This window comes from Notechis scutatus, chromosome 2, assembly GCF_049901735.1.
Source record: "Notechis scutatus isolate UNSWTSFEM ecotype Mainland chromosome 2, rNotScu1.2, whole genome shotgun sequence".
Taxonomy (NCBI): domain Eukaryota; kingdom Metazoa; phylum Chordata; class Lepidosauria; order Squamata; family Elapidae; genus Notechis; species Notechis scutatus.
The window spans coordinates 75,578,684-75,594,622 of NC_142010.1; the positions used below are offsets into that span (position 1 = coordinate 75,578,684).

Sequence of the window (15,939 nt, forward strand, 5' to 3'; positions counted from 1 at the left end):
ACCGTACGGTTAGATGCATGGACAAGCAAATGGAAACAAAACCAAAGATGTTGAAATAATTATATACTATTACATAAAAGCTTGTTCTGGTGTACTGTGCAAAGAACATTTCCTTAATCATTTTAATGCATCTGCCATATTTTAATTTAGGTGAATCAATCTTAGAAAAAGCTAATTTGGAGGGCTGTGTAGAAAATAATCTCCTGATATATTCAATTAATCTGAGGGTTTATAGGTGGTCCATATAGGACTTTGGAGCCAGTTCCAGATTGGTGTAAATCACATGATATCCCACAATGGTCTTATTGTAGAGCAGCTACAGCATAGTCCATGCAGAATTGCAAAGTTTATTTTGGAAATGGGCATGCTGGAACTCTGCAAAGCTTGGGGGTGTGGGGCATTTCTCATTCTTAGAAATGCCTGTTTGCTGTTTTTTTTCCTCTTTTCTCTTCTAACTCTGCAATGTCCTTATGCTGAAGATTGTGAATCGAGAGAGAGAGAGAAAGCTATACATAGTTTGTCCATCTAAGGAAAATATGCACAGTGGCTGAGGGAAGGAGGGCACTAGTTGAATTGTATAGTCTGTGCTCTTCTAATGGGCAGCTGCTGAATCATCTGGTCGTCTTGGAGGCTGTGCAAAGGACAGCTGCAGGCCATTGAGAAACTGGTGAAAAAGATCTGGGGAAAGTTCAGGAAGTGACATGGGCAGTTGTGTATAAAAATACTCTCAGATATTCTCAGACAAAACTGACTGAGTAGAAAGGTTGACTCTGTTGCTGTTCTCTCTTCAATCAGCAGGTTGCAGAGTTCTGTAACATAGTAACCAAAGGCTGATTTATTTGAAGATGGGTTTTAAAAATAGACTTTAAAAAAAACACTATTCATACAATAAGCCATCATGGTGGCTATTCATGAATATGAAGAGAAAATACTGAAGACTGATGCTTTAATCAGAATGATCAAAGCTGGAATACATAAGCAAATTAATCTGACTACCTGTACTTGATCTGAAGTCAGGTAATATTTTTCAATTGTTCTTGATCAAGCACAGAAAATTGTTTTGGCTACGCCTTTTTCTTTATCTTGCTTTCTAGCAATTAATTTGCCTTTATACTTGTATCTTATTTTCTTTCATACTTCTCCAGACTTTCAAGATGCCCACTTTAGATCCTAAATATGGATTTTTATTTATAAACATGCCAAATGATAAAGTAGTGTTTTTAGAAGTGAAGATTGTTATTTCAAATTCATCTAGCCACTTAGTCTGTTTATAAATTCCCAAGTCAACATTCTAATAATCACTCTACAGTTGGTTCTCGATTTACAGTCCCAATTGGGACCAGAATCTTGGTCATTGAACAAAGCGGTCCTTAAGTCGGTGCTTTGTTCAATGATCACAATCCCAGCTCTCCCAATTGTGATTGCTAAATGACCATATGGCTCACGCAATGACCACAAAAGATTGGCCCAGGGGGTGAGGGAGGCTCTGGGAGGCCTGCCATGGTAGAGGTAAAGGTATCTGTAATTGTACCTGTACTGTTTAAAGCAGGGGTGTCCAACCTTGGCAACTTTAAGACTTGTGGACTTCAACTCCCAAAATTCCTCAGCCAGCAAAGCTTTGGTCTAGTGGTTAAGGCAACAGGCTAGAAAGAGAGATGTGTTCTAGTCCCGCTTTAGCCATGAAAGTCAGGTGAGTGACCTAGGGCTAGTCATTCTCTCTCAGCTCAACCCACCTCACAGGGTTGTTGTTGTGGGGGAAATAGGAGAAGGAAGATATGTTGAATGTTTCCTATCTTGAGTTATTTGTAAAAATAATAAAGACAAATAAAATACAGGCCCGTTGGCATGAGGAAACTGCCAGAGCTAGGAGGACTGGGCCCTCTCCACACCCAACCACACCAGGGAAGCCCGAACCCTCTCCCCAACCCTACTTATGTCTACTTACATTTGCCTTTTCCTACCACTGCTGATAAAGCCTTTCTAGCGTACACAAAAAAAGTGAAAGCCTAGCTTTCACTAGGCCTGAAAAGAGCCTTTCTACCTATTATCTTTCTAGAACAAAAGAGAAAAGAGACTTTCTAGCATTCGGAATGAAATAGAAAAATTGCCTTTCTAGCCTTCAGAACTTTTCTGGTCCTTTTGGCCTAGAAGCTAGAGAAAGCAATCATTCTGAAGGCTAGATAAGTAAACTTGTGCAAGGCAGGGTGGGAAGAAGGCCTGGGCAGTGGAGGAAGCTAGTCAGGGAGCAGACCAAGGCCTAAAGAGCTATGGCACTTTGTGCATACCAATGGGCCAAGTCGGCTGCTGAGATAGAGGAGAGAGACAGGCAGTTGGGGGTGAATCCTTGTGCTCCTACAGCTCTAGAGGTGGGCACCTTGTCAAATGCTCAAATTTGGATCATGTGACTATAGGGGTGCTGCAACATCTGTAACTTCAAGCAGGGACATTTAATGAATACTTGTAAATTGGGGATTACCTATATTCCAAAATAATTTTTAAAATTCTTAAATTTGCATAAAATGTTTTTCCCTAAAGATTGTGGGAGTCTCATCCAGGGTATGAAACTTGCCATTCTGATGATTTCTAATATCAAAAAAACCCAAAACCAGTTAACAGGTCATTTCCAAAAGTAATTAAGAAACAAAGTATGCAAACCTTTTGAGAGTGCCAAACCATGGCTTGGCCCAAGATGGTGACTGGTGACCCCTTGATCCCCAGAACAATAAATCTGCTGCGGACTGCTGCTTTGTATTTCCTGGCAGAGAGCTTTCCTTTTCTAGAGAACAGGGAGTATAATCATCCGAAATACAGTAGAGCAAGCTAATTATGTCAAGGAATTCATTAATCCTTATTCCCAAATACTCATGGATAATAGCTCTGAAATGTTATTACAAAAGTGTATTGAGTCCCAAAAAAAACAATGTAAAGTAAAACAAATGTTGATTTAAAAAAAACTTATATCATGTAAAAGATTTTCAGAAAAGGGAGCAGAATTATAATAGAGATATGCTTTAGAGCAACTCCCAATCTGGCGGTTATAATTACTGGGAATAATAGCAAAAAAGTAGTTTAACATAAATGGAAGACACTAGGTTGGGAAGAGTACTTTGAAGAAGGAAAGCTGCTTTGGAATAAACTGAAGATTCTGGCTTTGGAATAATTAGCAGTTAATGTTTATGATGAGAAGTAATGTTAAGTTAGTCTTTAACATAATGTGAGTTATACAGATGCCCAATTTTCATACCAGAGTGCAGTTTTAGAAATAAATTACTCATAGTAGGTTAATCAGATTAACCTTCCCTTTTTTTTAAAAAAACAAACAAACTGTATTGAATATACAATTAAAATAAACAAACAAATACATACACAACATAGAAAAATAGAGAGAAAAAAACGAATAAAAGGCAATTCCATTATCGACAGTTTGTGGTTCCTTATTTGTTATCATTATTGGTGTCATATTTACAATAAAATCTTAAAGCGAGTATATAGTTACTACCTTCTTTACGGTTTAATAATGTTTACTATTATATTATCTATCTTTGTTCTATCCAATCATATCAACATTCCCAGCTCTTGTAATATTCTGATGATTCTTTATCCTTAAGTGCTAGGGTCAATTTATCCATTTCTGCACAGCTTACTATTTTCTGAATAGTTATTTCCTCTGCTAGAATATCAGCTTGTTTCCAACATTGTGCAAAAGCTAATCTAGCTGCAGTAAGTATGTGTAATATTATATATTTATCTTTTTTGGGGAGTTGTCTATTGAATATCCCTAATAGGAAGAATTCTGGTTTTAATTCAATCTGCTCAGCCATTATTTCCTCCAACCATTTTTTGATTATCCATCAGTATCTTTGGGCTTCTGTGCAAGACCACCACAAATGGTAGAAATGTTCCGTGTTTCTTTTCACATTTCCAGCAATTCGGATTCATGTTAGGAGACATCTTCACTAATCTCGAAGGAGAGAGATGCCATCTGTAAAACATTTAATAGGCATTTTCTTTATATGTTGCTGATTTTGTGATTTTATTATTCCTGATCCAGACCTTTTCCTATTCTATTAAGGTAATGCTACATCCTATATTTCTACTCCAAGCTATCATATTGCCTTTGACTACTTCCTAGATAAAATCTTACTAGGTTCAGACAAAAAAATATAACCAAATTTTACAACTACCTATTAGAGATAGAACTAGAGGAGGAATCCTTTTTCAATGGATTTAAGAAAACCCATGCTTAGAGGACAAGGAGGAATTTATACTAGTTACCAAGCTACTGTTATTGCGAGAATGAAATGGCTGCTCTGCATCTGGCATAAAGGCGCACACTGTTGTTTACAGATCTCAGCAGTGAAAACTAAAAACACAAGCAAACCAAGTATGCCACATTAGAAGAATGAAACATTCAGTGTTATACTTTATTTAATGAAACAGCATCTGCTAAGGGACGGGAGGCTAGCAAAGCTTTTTCCTAAGAGATCGTATTTCATTGAGCCAAAAGAAAATGTTCTTTTAAAAAAAGTGGGAAAGTTATAGTTATCCATATATGGTCAGAAAGTTAGATTTAGTGAGATGTTGTCTTCAATTTAGATCATGTGACCCATCTGAGATTTTTGAACTCTTGTCCATTGCTGCAGCTGGTGCTAATGCTTACTAGAGCCAAGTCTGAGGAAAATCCTCTCTGGTGGGACTTCCCTTGACTTTTGGCAAGCAGGATCAGCCCTATTGTTAGGCTGAAGCTGTCAATTTTGGCAGCTATTTTGGAGTAACCTCGCATAAGTAATTAGTATATTTGTTGTGATGGCTTTTAGGAAGGAAGGATTTTTCTGCCTTAGGTGTCAATAGAACTTGGTTATTCTTGTGCGAGTCAATTTAGAAAAGGGAGTATAATTTCTTTTTTCTACCTTCTGTGGCAGTAGCAGCAGCTACTACTGCAGCCAAAAACTTTTCATTAGCACCATCTTGCAGGTTATGTGGCAATACTCAGCATTTTTCCAGGCTGTTAAATCTACTTTCCATTTTAATTTTCTTCAGGACTTTGGAAAGATGCTGCACCAACAACATAGCATCTCCATGTCATTCATTATCTAGATGGAGACAGAATTAAAGAAGATCACGACAAATCTCTGTGGTGGGCTCATGACAACTGCTCAAGGATGCTGGTCCCAGTCCTAATTAGGTTATTTAGATATTCATATCATTCTACCTAGATGATATGGACTAACTTGAGTCAGTCTTCCCCAGCCTGGGCCCTTCATATGGTGAGATGAACACTCCCAGCATGACCTACCAACTGAAAGTGATTTTCTCTGGATATTCGATATATTAATCTAATCGCTTTCTTGACACAGTGAAGGCAAGTGATTTAAGTTTAAAGGTTGTGTTTTTATTTAAACCCAAGACAGAGTCATTTTCCAGCATCGGTGGGGAAAACATTGGATGAAGTAGGTTGCATTTTATTAAGGACTATACATTTTTTGTGTGTGTGCTAGAGGGGGCCCATTCACGTTCTTGCTGCAGCCTCATAAACATGCTTACTCAGAAACAATTCAACAGAAATCCATCTGCCTTAAGGCTGGGTCCATGTGCAGAAATTGCAATTGACCAATTATTCAGAACCCCCTCCTCTCTCCAAACCCTGCGAGGAAGGCGATCCTAATGTTGTCTGAATTCAGAGACAAGATACATCTTATGCAAGCCATTTTCCTTACTGTTGTACTCTGCTGCCTCTTTTCTCGGAGTGTTGGAGATGTGTAAAAAAGAGGCTCGCCTGCTATAGCGAGCGTGGCGCTTCTCTGCAGCAAACACCATTCTCTCCCACCCCTCCCCAATCCCGCGCGAGAGGGGAGCGAGGGTGGTGCCAAGGGCCGTCCAGAATTGGAAGATTCCGAGGCTTGTGACGTCGCGACTCGAGCGGAGTTCGGAGGAAACAGCTGCATTGCGCCGAGGCCGGCCTGCCTGCCTTTGATCCCTGCCCTAGGAAGAGCCCGGTTGCCTCGCGGTGGATCCTGCGGCCTCTCCCTTCGACAGCCTTAGGAAGCAAAAAGAGGCCTCGGCCCAGCAAGGTAAGGATTTGCTTGCTTGTATCTTTCTCTCCCTCTCTCCCTCTCCCTCTGTGTGTGTGTGTTTGCACACGCGTGTTGTCCTGAAGAGGATACGAACAATCCACCAATTGTACTGGAAGCAGCTGCTAAACAAACTCATAACTCATTTAAGAGGGGAATACTGCCACATGGATTCACACGGGGGGGAGACGGGACACACCCATCGCTGGTGACTTTTCTCAATAAATTTATATTTGTAAGGTGCCGGTGAGGATGGCTCAAATCCAGGGTATGCGTTGTTTGTTTGATGATTCTGTCATAGAGCACTTTTTCTTTTCTTTTCTCCACTTTCTCCTTTTTCTTTTTTTAAGCCTTTTATACGGAGGAGGATAAATTAGGGAGTAATTTAGGATGGTCTTGTTGAACTAAAGGAAAATCTTTTGGGGGGATTTTGTCAACGTGGTTCCTGTGAGTGAAAATAGTTCCAATAAATTGGTGATCCCCCTCCCAGTGTAATTCAGTCTTTGCATCCCTTCATCAAAACAAAATAGGCGTTTGTTTAAACTGTCACCACCAATCTGAGAGGTGAAACAGTACCTTTCATCTGTAGGATCTTGAAAAATCAATTTTTTGTAAACCGACTGATAAACTGAAAGAAGGCAGATACTGCCTATTTTGGGGGCTTTGTTTCTAGTATTTATTGTTACTATTGTACAGTTGCTTTTGAAAATTATCTTTTCCTTTGTTTTTTACCACTGTAGTAAGCAGGCACAGTTGAAATCTTATGGGCCCTTTTTGAGGGAAACCATTTTTGGCCTTATAATCTAAACATCAGTAGGATGTATTCGACAGAGACTGTTAGTTGTAGGAATTAAATCTCATGGAATTAAGTATCAAAAAAGAGAAAATAAAGCATTTCTAGTGTTATTTTATTTTTTTTGCTTTCAAGGCCTTAGCATCTCTGAAAATATTTATTATAATTGATTTATTAGGGGAAATTTACCCAGCTATGCTCTCTTCCAAATGTTCCACAGAATTTCCAGCCAGCATGGAAAAGACTTTATCCCATTTAATACAGAATAATACTTTTCAGTTAAAATTCTTGCCATATGTTGCAAAGGCATCAGAATGATAACTCTAAGCCCCCTATTGCCCTATTCCCCTCTCGAATCCCTAGGGGCTGGGTGGGGTCCTGAGTATCATACAGCTCTGGAAAGATTTTTTGCACGCTGACTTGGAAAGAATTCCTTCTGAAATGTATGCTATACTGTTTATTTAAATTGGGAAGCTGTTTTCTGATGCTGCAGGCAACAACTGTTTTTAATTATTGCTTTCCTAAGTGCTGCACTGTATTAGACTGTTGATTTATTAATGAAAACTTTATTTTGCTACAGATTTTTTAGTTACATTAAGTAATGGTGAGTGAGTACTTGGACAATAGTTTAAAATCCGAGCCTTTGTGTAACTTTTTTCCCCTCACTATCTTTAAGAGATTTGGCAGTTCTCAGTAAGGGACAAAAGAGATAAGGCATAGTTACTTTGCAGTGTCTATGGTGGAGACCTTGGATGCTTGAAGGGAAAAAACCCTGACTGTTATCAAAAGACGGTGCTCCTATTTATTATTTAATTTCTTGCTGAATTTTCCTCTAAGAAAAAAAAGCAATAGAGAGACAGGGAAAGGAGGATCAGACTTTTTTTTAAAAAAAAGAGACCTATGACTGCCTTCATCCAAAGTTTTGTTAAAGAAGCAGGGTAATAATCATATTAAAAGCTTTAATCTTGAAATACCTGCAGACTGTTCTTAAAAGGTTAATTATGGTTCCTTGAGTCAACTTTTTTCTCCCTTTGTGGACATAGCTGCAATTTCATTCATTTAGCATAATCTGGCAAATCATTTATGAAGCTGCTTTCAACATTGCTGTTTAAACTCCTGAAAAAGAGTTTTCTCTTTTAGACCAGATTTAAAAAAAAGTTTTCCAGACCAGTATTCCTGGACAAAATCCAATTGAACATACAATGAATCTGGGAACAAAGGGCTCAATGTTTCTTTCTTGACTTCAGTTAATGAGAACCAGGCTTACAATTTCATTGTCTGCTTCAATGGATCCTCTTGGGATGTTGTGTATCTTTGTGAATGGATTTTTTATACAGTAGATGTATTTTAGAACTACACCTTTGATGCCTGTTGTAATGCTTCATGGTGCCTCCTTTCTCTGGCTTCTGTTTATCCTTTTATATTTACCTAACTTGGTGTATTTGTCAGAGGACGGGAAAGAGTCTGATTTTTTTTTTCCAGAATGGAAAAATGGCAATCTAATGTTTCATAGGATCTTAGTTCTTACTCATCTAGCTTTAATGAATCACTAACTTTGACACAAATGTGGGTCACCATAATAAACTGAAAAGGATGTTTGTCTAATACCCTCACCCCAGTGCAGCTTTCCCTGCAGTAGTGCATATGAGAATTCTAGTGTGTTCCATTTTATTTTATGTGAGTGCAGAATATCTCCCTCAGAATACTAAGAAGTATGTATGCAGAAGGAAGAATGTCTTAGTCATGTAATTTAGGTTCTTAGATACCTGGATGATTTGTCAATTTTAATTCCCACCAGGTTGTGTTTTACTGGATGTCAGCATTGGACAAGATGCTTTTTTCTCCTCTGGCCATGTTAAAAAGTTATGCAAATGAGTTTTCTCAATTTGGCAACGTGAAATGCAAGATACATTATTTTAGATAATAAACATATAAACTTGGAACAGGAAATGAACTACAGTCTGTGTGCATCCAAACTAAAAGTACTAATTTCTCACAAGCATTCTTACCACTAAATTATATTATTCTGAACGTAGCAACAGCCTTATTTGATCAATATGTCATCCTTGATGGATCAATGCCAAATCTTTCTTACCAGAAGTACAAAGCATTGTTTTCTTCCTACAAGTGCATTCAGTAAGCTGTGGAGAAGGGCAGCTGTTGTTTCCCTCTCATCCTGGCTCAGTTATTTTCTGTTTCTGTCGTTTCATATGTTTAAGCATGCCTCATGTCCATCCCTTTATGCTGATTTTTCTTGACCACATTTTGGGAGATATGCCAAAGAAGACATTGAAACATTACTTTGTTCACCATGGAGAGCATGTGCTGACTGTGATATTGTCTATGGGAAAATTGAACAAAGCCCAAACTGGTTTAGCTTTATGCATATGCCACACAGCTACTCACATTTGGTTACATGTCTCTATCTATCTAGGTTAGAGTGAAGACCAAATTTCTTGCCTGCTCTTATTAGAGCCAAGATAAACATGGCACAATTAATTACAAGCATGCATATATTCTAAGCAAGAATCATAAATGGTTAGCAAGGGAGTTTTATAGAATAACATGAAAATTTTGGTTTTATTAAACATGTCTTTTCATATTCCACCCATCTCTTTTATGTTTTTTTTTCTTTGCTTTAGGGATGACCTGGATGGCTGAAGTTTTTTCTATTTTAATAGCCAGCACAGTTTATGGTTTCAATCAGATCATCTGTAGTATGCAGCCATCCTCTGTTTGAGTGGAGTCTCTTCTTCTTCCCGGTTATATAAATTATACTCATATCAGTCAATACAAAGCAGTGATTGTTATTCCAGCTTTGAAAGTTCTCACAGATTTCTGTTGTAGTATTACACCACTAACATTTCAGGTGCTTCCCAATACCACAGGATGTTACAGACTAAGGGAAGTGAGAATTCATAGTCTGGATTCATACATCTTGCTAAATAATAATTTGTTGGTTTGGACTTTGGAATCCATGGGAATCTTAATTCATTTTTACTTATTCAGCAAATTATTAGTTAAAATAAATTGTGATTTAGTATGATAGAAGAACTTAGTGGTATATTTACTAAGTTCCAATCAAAAACCATTCATAGCTAAATTCTACCATAACCAGGAAATATAGCTAGTATTACAGATACATGTTAAAGGGTAGAAAATGTACCTGCAATCTAATGTATGTATGGCTGATGTGTGATGATCACAAATGCCTTAATGAGTACTGTATGTTTCTTAATTGTTAAATTCACACATTTCATGCACCATTATATTTTTATGAATTTCTGTGAAATACTGAAGATAAGCAAGTAGTTAGTAAGAAGAAATAGGTGCCATATTTCTTTACACTGACAGTTTTGCTAAAGGCTTTAAGGGTCTTCTCATTGAATCATATCCTTGTAGACCAGGATGTGTGTGTCAAACTCACATTGTCACTGTGACATCACGTGACTCATCTGGCCTGTGGGCTGGGAGTCTTACAGTCCTGCTGTAGACCTACTGCAGTGCAGTGATGTGTTGCCATGCATTTTTACTAGCTAGTGAGGCCTCCTGTATCATAGAAATAGTTGTGCTTAACAGTGATCGTTATGCAGCTGTGCAGGGTAGAAAAAATATCCACCTTTGTATTTAACAAGCTGATCCTGACCTGCCTTTGTTAATCCTGGATTTTTTGCTTGTCCTTTCCATAAATATTTAAATGCTTCAGCATAAAACACCTGAATTTATTTAATAGATGTGGCTTCCAATTAAATATATTGTCTTTTTTGCCATCAGCAATGATTTTTTTATGCCTTTATTATCACACATGTCTTGCCAAATCCAAAAGTTAAGAATTCAGAACAAATGCCAAGGATCAACAAGTATTATTTATTGTAAAAAAGATATCTATAAATAGCAAAATTGCAAATCACTCCTGAATATATGCTACATATATACCTTTCTCAATACTGGAGCAATAAAGCAAGGTATTGAAAAATAAGTCAGTGTTCCTATTCAGATATATTTGGTATATTTTATGACTACGTATTTCATTAGCTTTTACAAAGTTAGCCAAGAATTTGAGGAATTATAGCTGCAACTCAACTGCAAGGGGCCAGATGGCGGAGTCTGATTTGAGTTATGTAGCTTTTCATAAGCTTTATTTCTGTATATTTTAGAACCATGCTTTCAAAGAATAACCAGTTTTTTTATTATTTACAGCATCCCAAACTTCTGTAATATTGGAACAGAAAACATGTCAAACAAAGGAAAGGTAAGAAACATTTGGTATCTAGTTATGGAAAAACCCAAGAAGTGATGTGTCAGACGCTGCTTGAACACAGAACCTCTCTGCTCTTCATTAAGGCACATGAGCTTGAGAAACTATTATGGCTGTCTTTTAGAGTCTGCTGCTAGAACAAGTTAGCTTATTCAAGCAGCATGATATTTTTTTTCCGGGTTGTGCACATAAGTAGCAGAGATTCTGTGCTCACACAACAACTAAAGCACTTGTTTGGAATTATTTTAAAATGTAGACAATCCTAATACAGGTAGCCCATGACTTACAATTGCATTTGAGTCCAACAGTTCTATTAATGTGAGACAGTTAAGTGAATTTTGCCCCATTATATGACCTTTCCTGCCATAGTGACTGTTAATAACACAATTGTCAAGTGAATCTAGCTTTCCCTTAACTTTGCTTATCGGAAGGCTGTAAAAGGTGATCGCATGACCCTGCAACCATCATAAATATCAGTCAGTTGCCAAGCATCTGAATTTTGATCACATGACCATGAGGATGCTGCAGTGAACATAAGTGTGAAAAACAGTTATAAGTCACTTTTTTCAGCACCATTGTTAACTTTGAATGGTCACTAAATAAACTGTTGTAAGTTGAGGACTACCTTAGTTACTTAGTGGGTACAATGGGAATGAGTGCAATATGGCAGAAAGAGAAGAGAAGATTTTGCAAAACCATGCGAAACCATAAACAGATAAACATAGGAAGTAGACAGTTTGATTACTAAAAGTACAGTGCTCCTTATGCAGAGCATGGCTTTGAAATCCCATTTGATTATGTAGACTTATTCTGAATGTTTCTGTCTTCTGATGGGTTTTCTATTGCCTCTTTTGCCTCCTGATACCTTTTTGTGAAAAAGTAAGTCTTGATTACAAAACAGTGAGTATTGTGCATGTTGGAGTAGGCTGTGTTTAAACGATTCTTTTGAAGTAGTATATAAGACCTTATTGCAGAGAGTTAATATATACAATAATGATTATAACAATTGAGGTACCTCTTGTAGTTTTCTGAGATTTGGATATGTAAACAGAAGATTAACACATTCAGATCTGTATTTAAAAGGGCAGAAAAAAAGGATTATGTAGTAACTAATAAAAAGAGTCCAAAACAGTCATTTGAAAACACACCATCTTAAAACATAGGTGTTGCTTAAGCAAATACATTTCAGAGGCAGAGAAGCAGAATCTTGAGTGTATGTAATTGTGTGAAGATGTTGCTTTGTTTCAAGGTAAGCTGCATCTGTAGAAAAAGAATTGATATTTGAGTTCTAAAATCAAAGACACTAACTACTCTATAGAAAAGCTTTATATTTCTTATAAGACTCTGTGGGAGGCCAATAATATACATTTAACAGAGTTGAGCATGAGTTTAGGATTTCCTTAGGCTTAGGTTTGCTGTCTGCAAAAATAAGAGGCAATATCTGAAGAGAATAATGTCTATGCTAGTGGAAACAATAAGTTGCAAAATTGAATTAGAATGCATATGTGAAGAACAGAACAAGAAGATACATTTAGTCATTAAGTTCCAAGTTTCTATTTGTGCTAGTGCAGGTCTATCACATAAACATTATAAAAAGATGCTAATGCTACATAGAGTGCAGATTTCAAAGAGACATGTATATCTGAAGGTTTGAAAGTTTTGTATATTTAATGTAGTGCAAGATTGTTATCAAGTAAGAACTTGATGCAGGCTTTCTTTATGAAGATAATGGTGTAAAAGAAAATAACTGAACTTTAAAATCCATGGTGATACTATAACATTTTTTCCAAGCATCTGGACAAGAGCTTGTTTGGGGAAAATTAATTTGTGTCTGAAAATGCATGAAGTTTTAGGATGAAAACAGCAAGATTTGAGAATGGCAGCTGAGGTCATGTGGATACCATAGCACCCCAGATAATTGATTTATGATGCACCAAATGTGCTGCTGTTCTGCTATTAGGAATTTGTTGCCATATGTTTTTCCTCATATTGCATTTCTTTTCCTTAAATTAAACTACAATTTTATAAGTGTGTTGACAAAAATTGTAAACATGTATATTGTTTTATGTTCAGGTTAAGTGTTAGCAATAGTGAGGAATGCCATATACAGTGCAATTTCTGAAACTAATGTATGTGTTTGGATCACCATCATCCTGCATTACAATTATTATTTAATTCTTTAATGTGCACTCCTTTAAAAATAAAAAGCTGAATGTTCTCTTGCTATACCAGAAAGTGCTGATATGGTTTTTCAAATAACGAAAAAGATGTCATTCCTTGATGATGTTTGCAATTTTGAGAACTTTTGTGTTACATCTTGTTGTAAAAATGTCCTTTCTATGAGACATACCAGAAGAAAATTATTATTTTGGAGTACATTCAAGTGTCAAATCCTTTGCTGTGCATGTTTCATATTTATTTAAAACTTAAGAATAACTGGTAGGGATGCAATTCAAGTATTACCTGACAGCTGAAACAATGCATTATAGATAGCATCTGGTGTCAAAGGAAAAATTATGTATTACTGGAGTGCCTCTTTTCAAAAATTGCTATTTAAAAAAAAAGTGTGATTTCTGTTAAAAAATGGGTGCCCGTAGAAGATTTACAGAGAAAGATTGTATTGTCACATTTGCATAATCACATCTGTTAAAGAATACAGATATGCCTGAAGCATTCTTCCTTCTTGTGATCAGTCTAATGTATGATCTGGTAAATAGAACCATTGTGATATAATATAAATGAATTAATCAATGAATTTATTTAGGATATAAAATTACACTTGGAGCTGTATTCTGTCCAATTTAAAATTGTGGTCATATCAATAAATAAAAATGTCACAACATATCTGAAGCTTGCAAGGGTTGGCAAATCCTGTTCCTTCACGACAAGGACAACCAATAGAGTATAGGAGCATAGGAGATGGTAGGAAGACAATTAGCAGTTTCCCCATCTGGTGGTTATGTGTGATTATTGTATTAATGATTCCAGAAGAGACAGAGAGAGGAATAGTTGAGAAATGATTCACCCTAACTCACTTTCAAATATCTCAACAAATATTGTAGAAAATGGAAGTATAGAAAGTGGAGGAAGATTACAATCTGGATGAGAGAAGGCAGTGAATCAGAGTCTGGGTCCTGTTCTTTTTGTGGTAGTACTAGAAGAGGTGAAGATGTGGAGGCATGGCACAAACATGGTATATAAGAAGTCGGCATTACCAATAGAAGAACCTAGGACAAAGTAGTTCTATTTATAACTTCAAGGCTCTGGCCATCTGTCAGAAAGCCAGAGTGACTCATAGATGTGGGGGAAGGGATATGGAGTAAGAAGATCTATTTTAATTATACAAGTGAGATTTCAGTTGGAGTCTGTTACTCAGATGCTTTAAGGTTCTTCCAATGTTATATCCCTACTTTGCCATGGTCATTTCCACACCATTATTTGCTTTTTTCACATGAATAGTTCCTAGCCCAAGGCCAGGTGCATCCTGGGGAAGTAAAGGAATTGTGTTATAAAGAAATGTGGAGTGTGATAGTTCCCATAAACACAAAGAACAGAGGTTTCAACTCAGTCATGGAAATCAAAATGGGATGTATTCTGTGACTGTCCTGTTGGTATGTGGTTCTAAGTGTATATGCAGCCAAGTGGCAGTCACAGCTGTCAATGTGGAAAAGAAATTGTGAAATTGTATGTGCCACAGTATCATTTATAATCCTACATTTACCTTTATCATCACACAGGCTGCATCTAGTGAGAAACAGCTGGGAGCTGGCTGTGGAAATTGCTTTCTGAAAACAATTTGCTACAGTCTTTATTATGATTTGAATCAGGGAATGGCTGAATGGAGGGAAGGTGGTGTAATAGGCTACAGTGAAGCGGCAGTTTCCCAGGAAGGAGGGAGCATATTCCAAGGAGGGGAGGGACAGACAAGAGATAGTTCATATCAGAGCTGGACTGGATCGTGAGAAGAAGAGGAGATTTAGGATATCCATTCCCTAGAATCTCCCATGATATATCCATTAGGCTAGGCTTAGTCTTGCAAGATTCTTTCTATATGGTGTAAGCAAGTAAAGAATTGAACTTTGGTTGGATTGTGTTATAGCATTCTTGGCTTAAGCTTGACAGATATTTGTGAAGAGAACTGTTCCATATCTATGGAGATTCTCGGTCATCTAGGTCATGGTTGTCCCAAAGAGTCTTTTCAAAAGACAACTGAGCTTTCTTTATTTTTTTCTTAAAGATGTTTCACTTCTCATCCAAGAAGCTTCTTGAGTTCTGCAATAAGCTTCTTCAGTTCTCTTCTTTCACGTCTTGGGTGAGAAGTGAAATATCTTCAAGGAAAAAACAAAGTCCAGTTGCCTTTTGGAAACCACCTTTGGAGAACTGTTCCAACTTTTCTCTCAGAACATGTGATGATCAGCAGCTCAATAAATGTTCCACTGATCTGCATTGTTATTTCATACATTTCTATATTATATATTCATCTCTAACTACCCCAAAGGGAAAAGACAAAAAGACTCTTTTGCAAGAATACATGTAATAGATAATTTTCTTACTGTGAATTAATCCAATGTTTAAAATTGGATTGGGGAATGCCACAGTTCTGAAATTCTTGCTTTGGTTGAGTCTTGTAATCTTAAAAATATCTGTTGGATCATATGAGTTAATTGTTCTATTACTACTATGCAGTTTAAATACTACAAGTCCATATAACTTTAGATTTTAATGAAATTCCAAGAGGAACACTCTACAGTTCTGGAACTACTAGTTGCATACTGTTTTATTGTAATATTATCACAGGAAATTATAGTTCCACTCTA

General features: G+C 36.8%; 1 protein-coding gene across 4 annotated transcripts in view; it reads left to right on the plus strand.

Moving 5' to 3' along the window:
- The first annotated feature begins 5,743 nt into the window (after positions 1–5,743).
- The window catches only part of ANXA6 (annexin A6), a 44,958-nt gene continuing 34,762 nt past the window's right edge, over positions 5,744–15,939 (plus strand). For all 4 annotated transcript variants that reach the window (XM_026686041.2, XM_026686049.2, XM_026686057.2 and 1 more), the window contains exons 1-2: positions 5,744–6,071; positions 11,065–11,116. In XM_026686041.2, the coding sequence (XP_026541826.1) occupies positions 11,099–11,116 (18 nt within the window). In that variant the 5' untranslated portion in view covers positions 5,744–6,071; positions 11,065–11,098. The remainder of the gene's footprint in view (positions 6,072–11,064; positions 11,117–15,939) is intronic.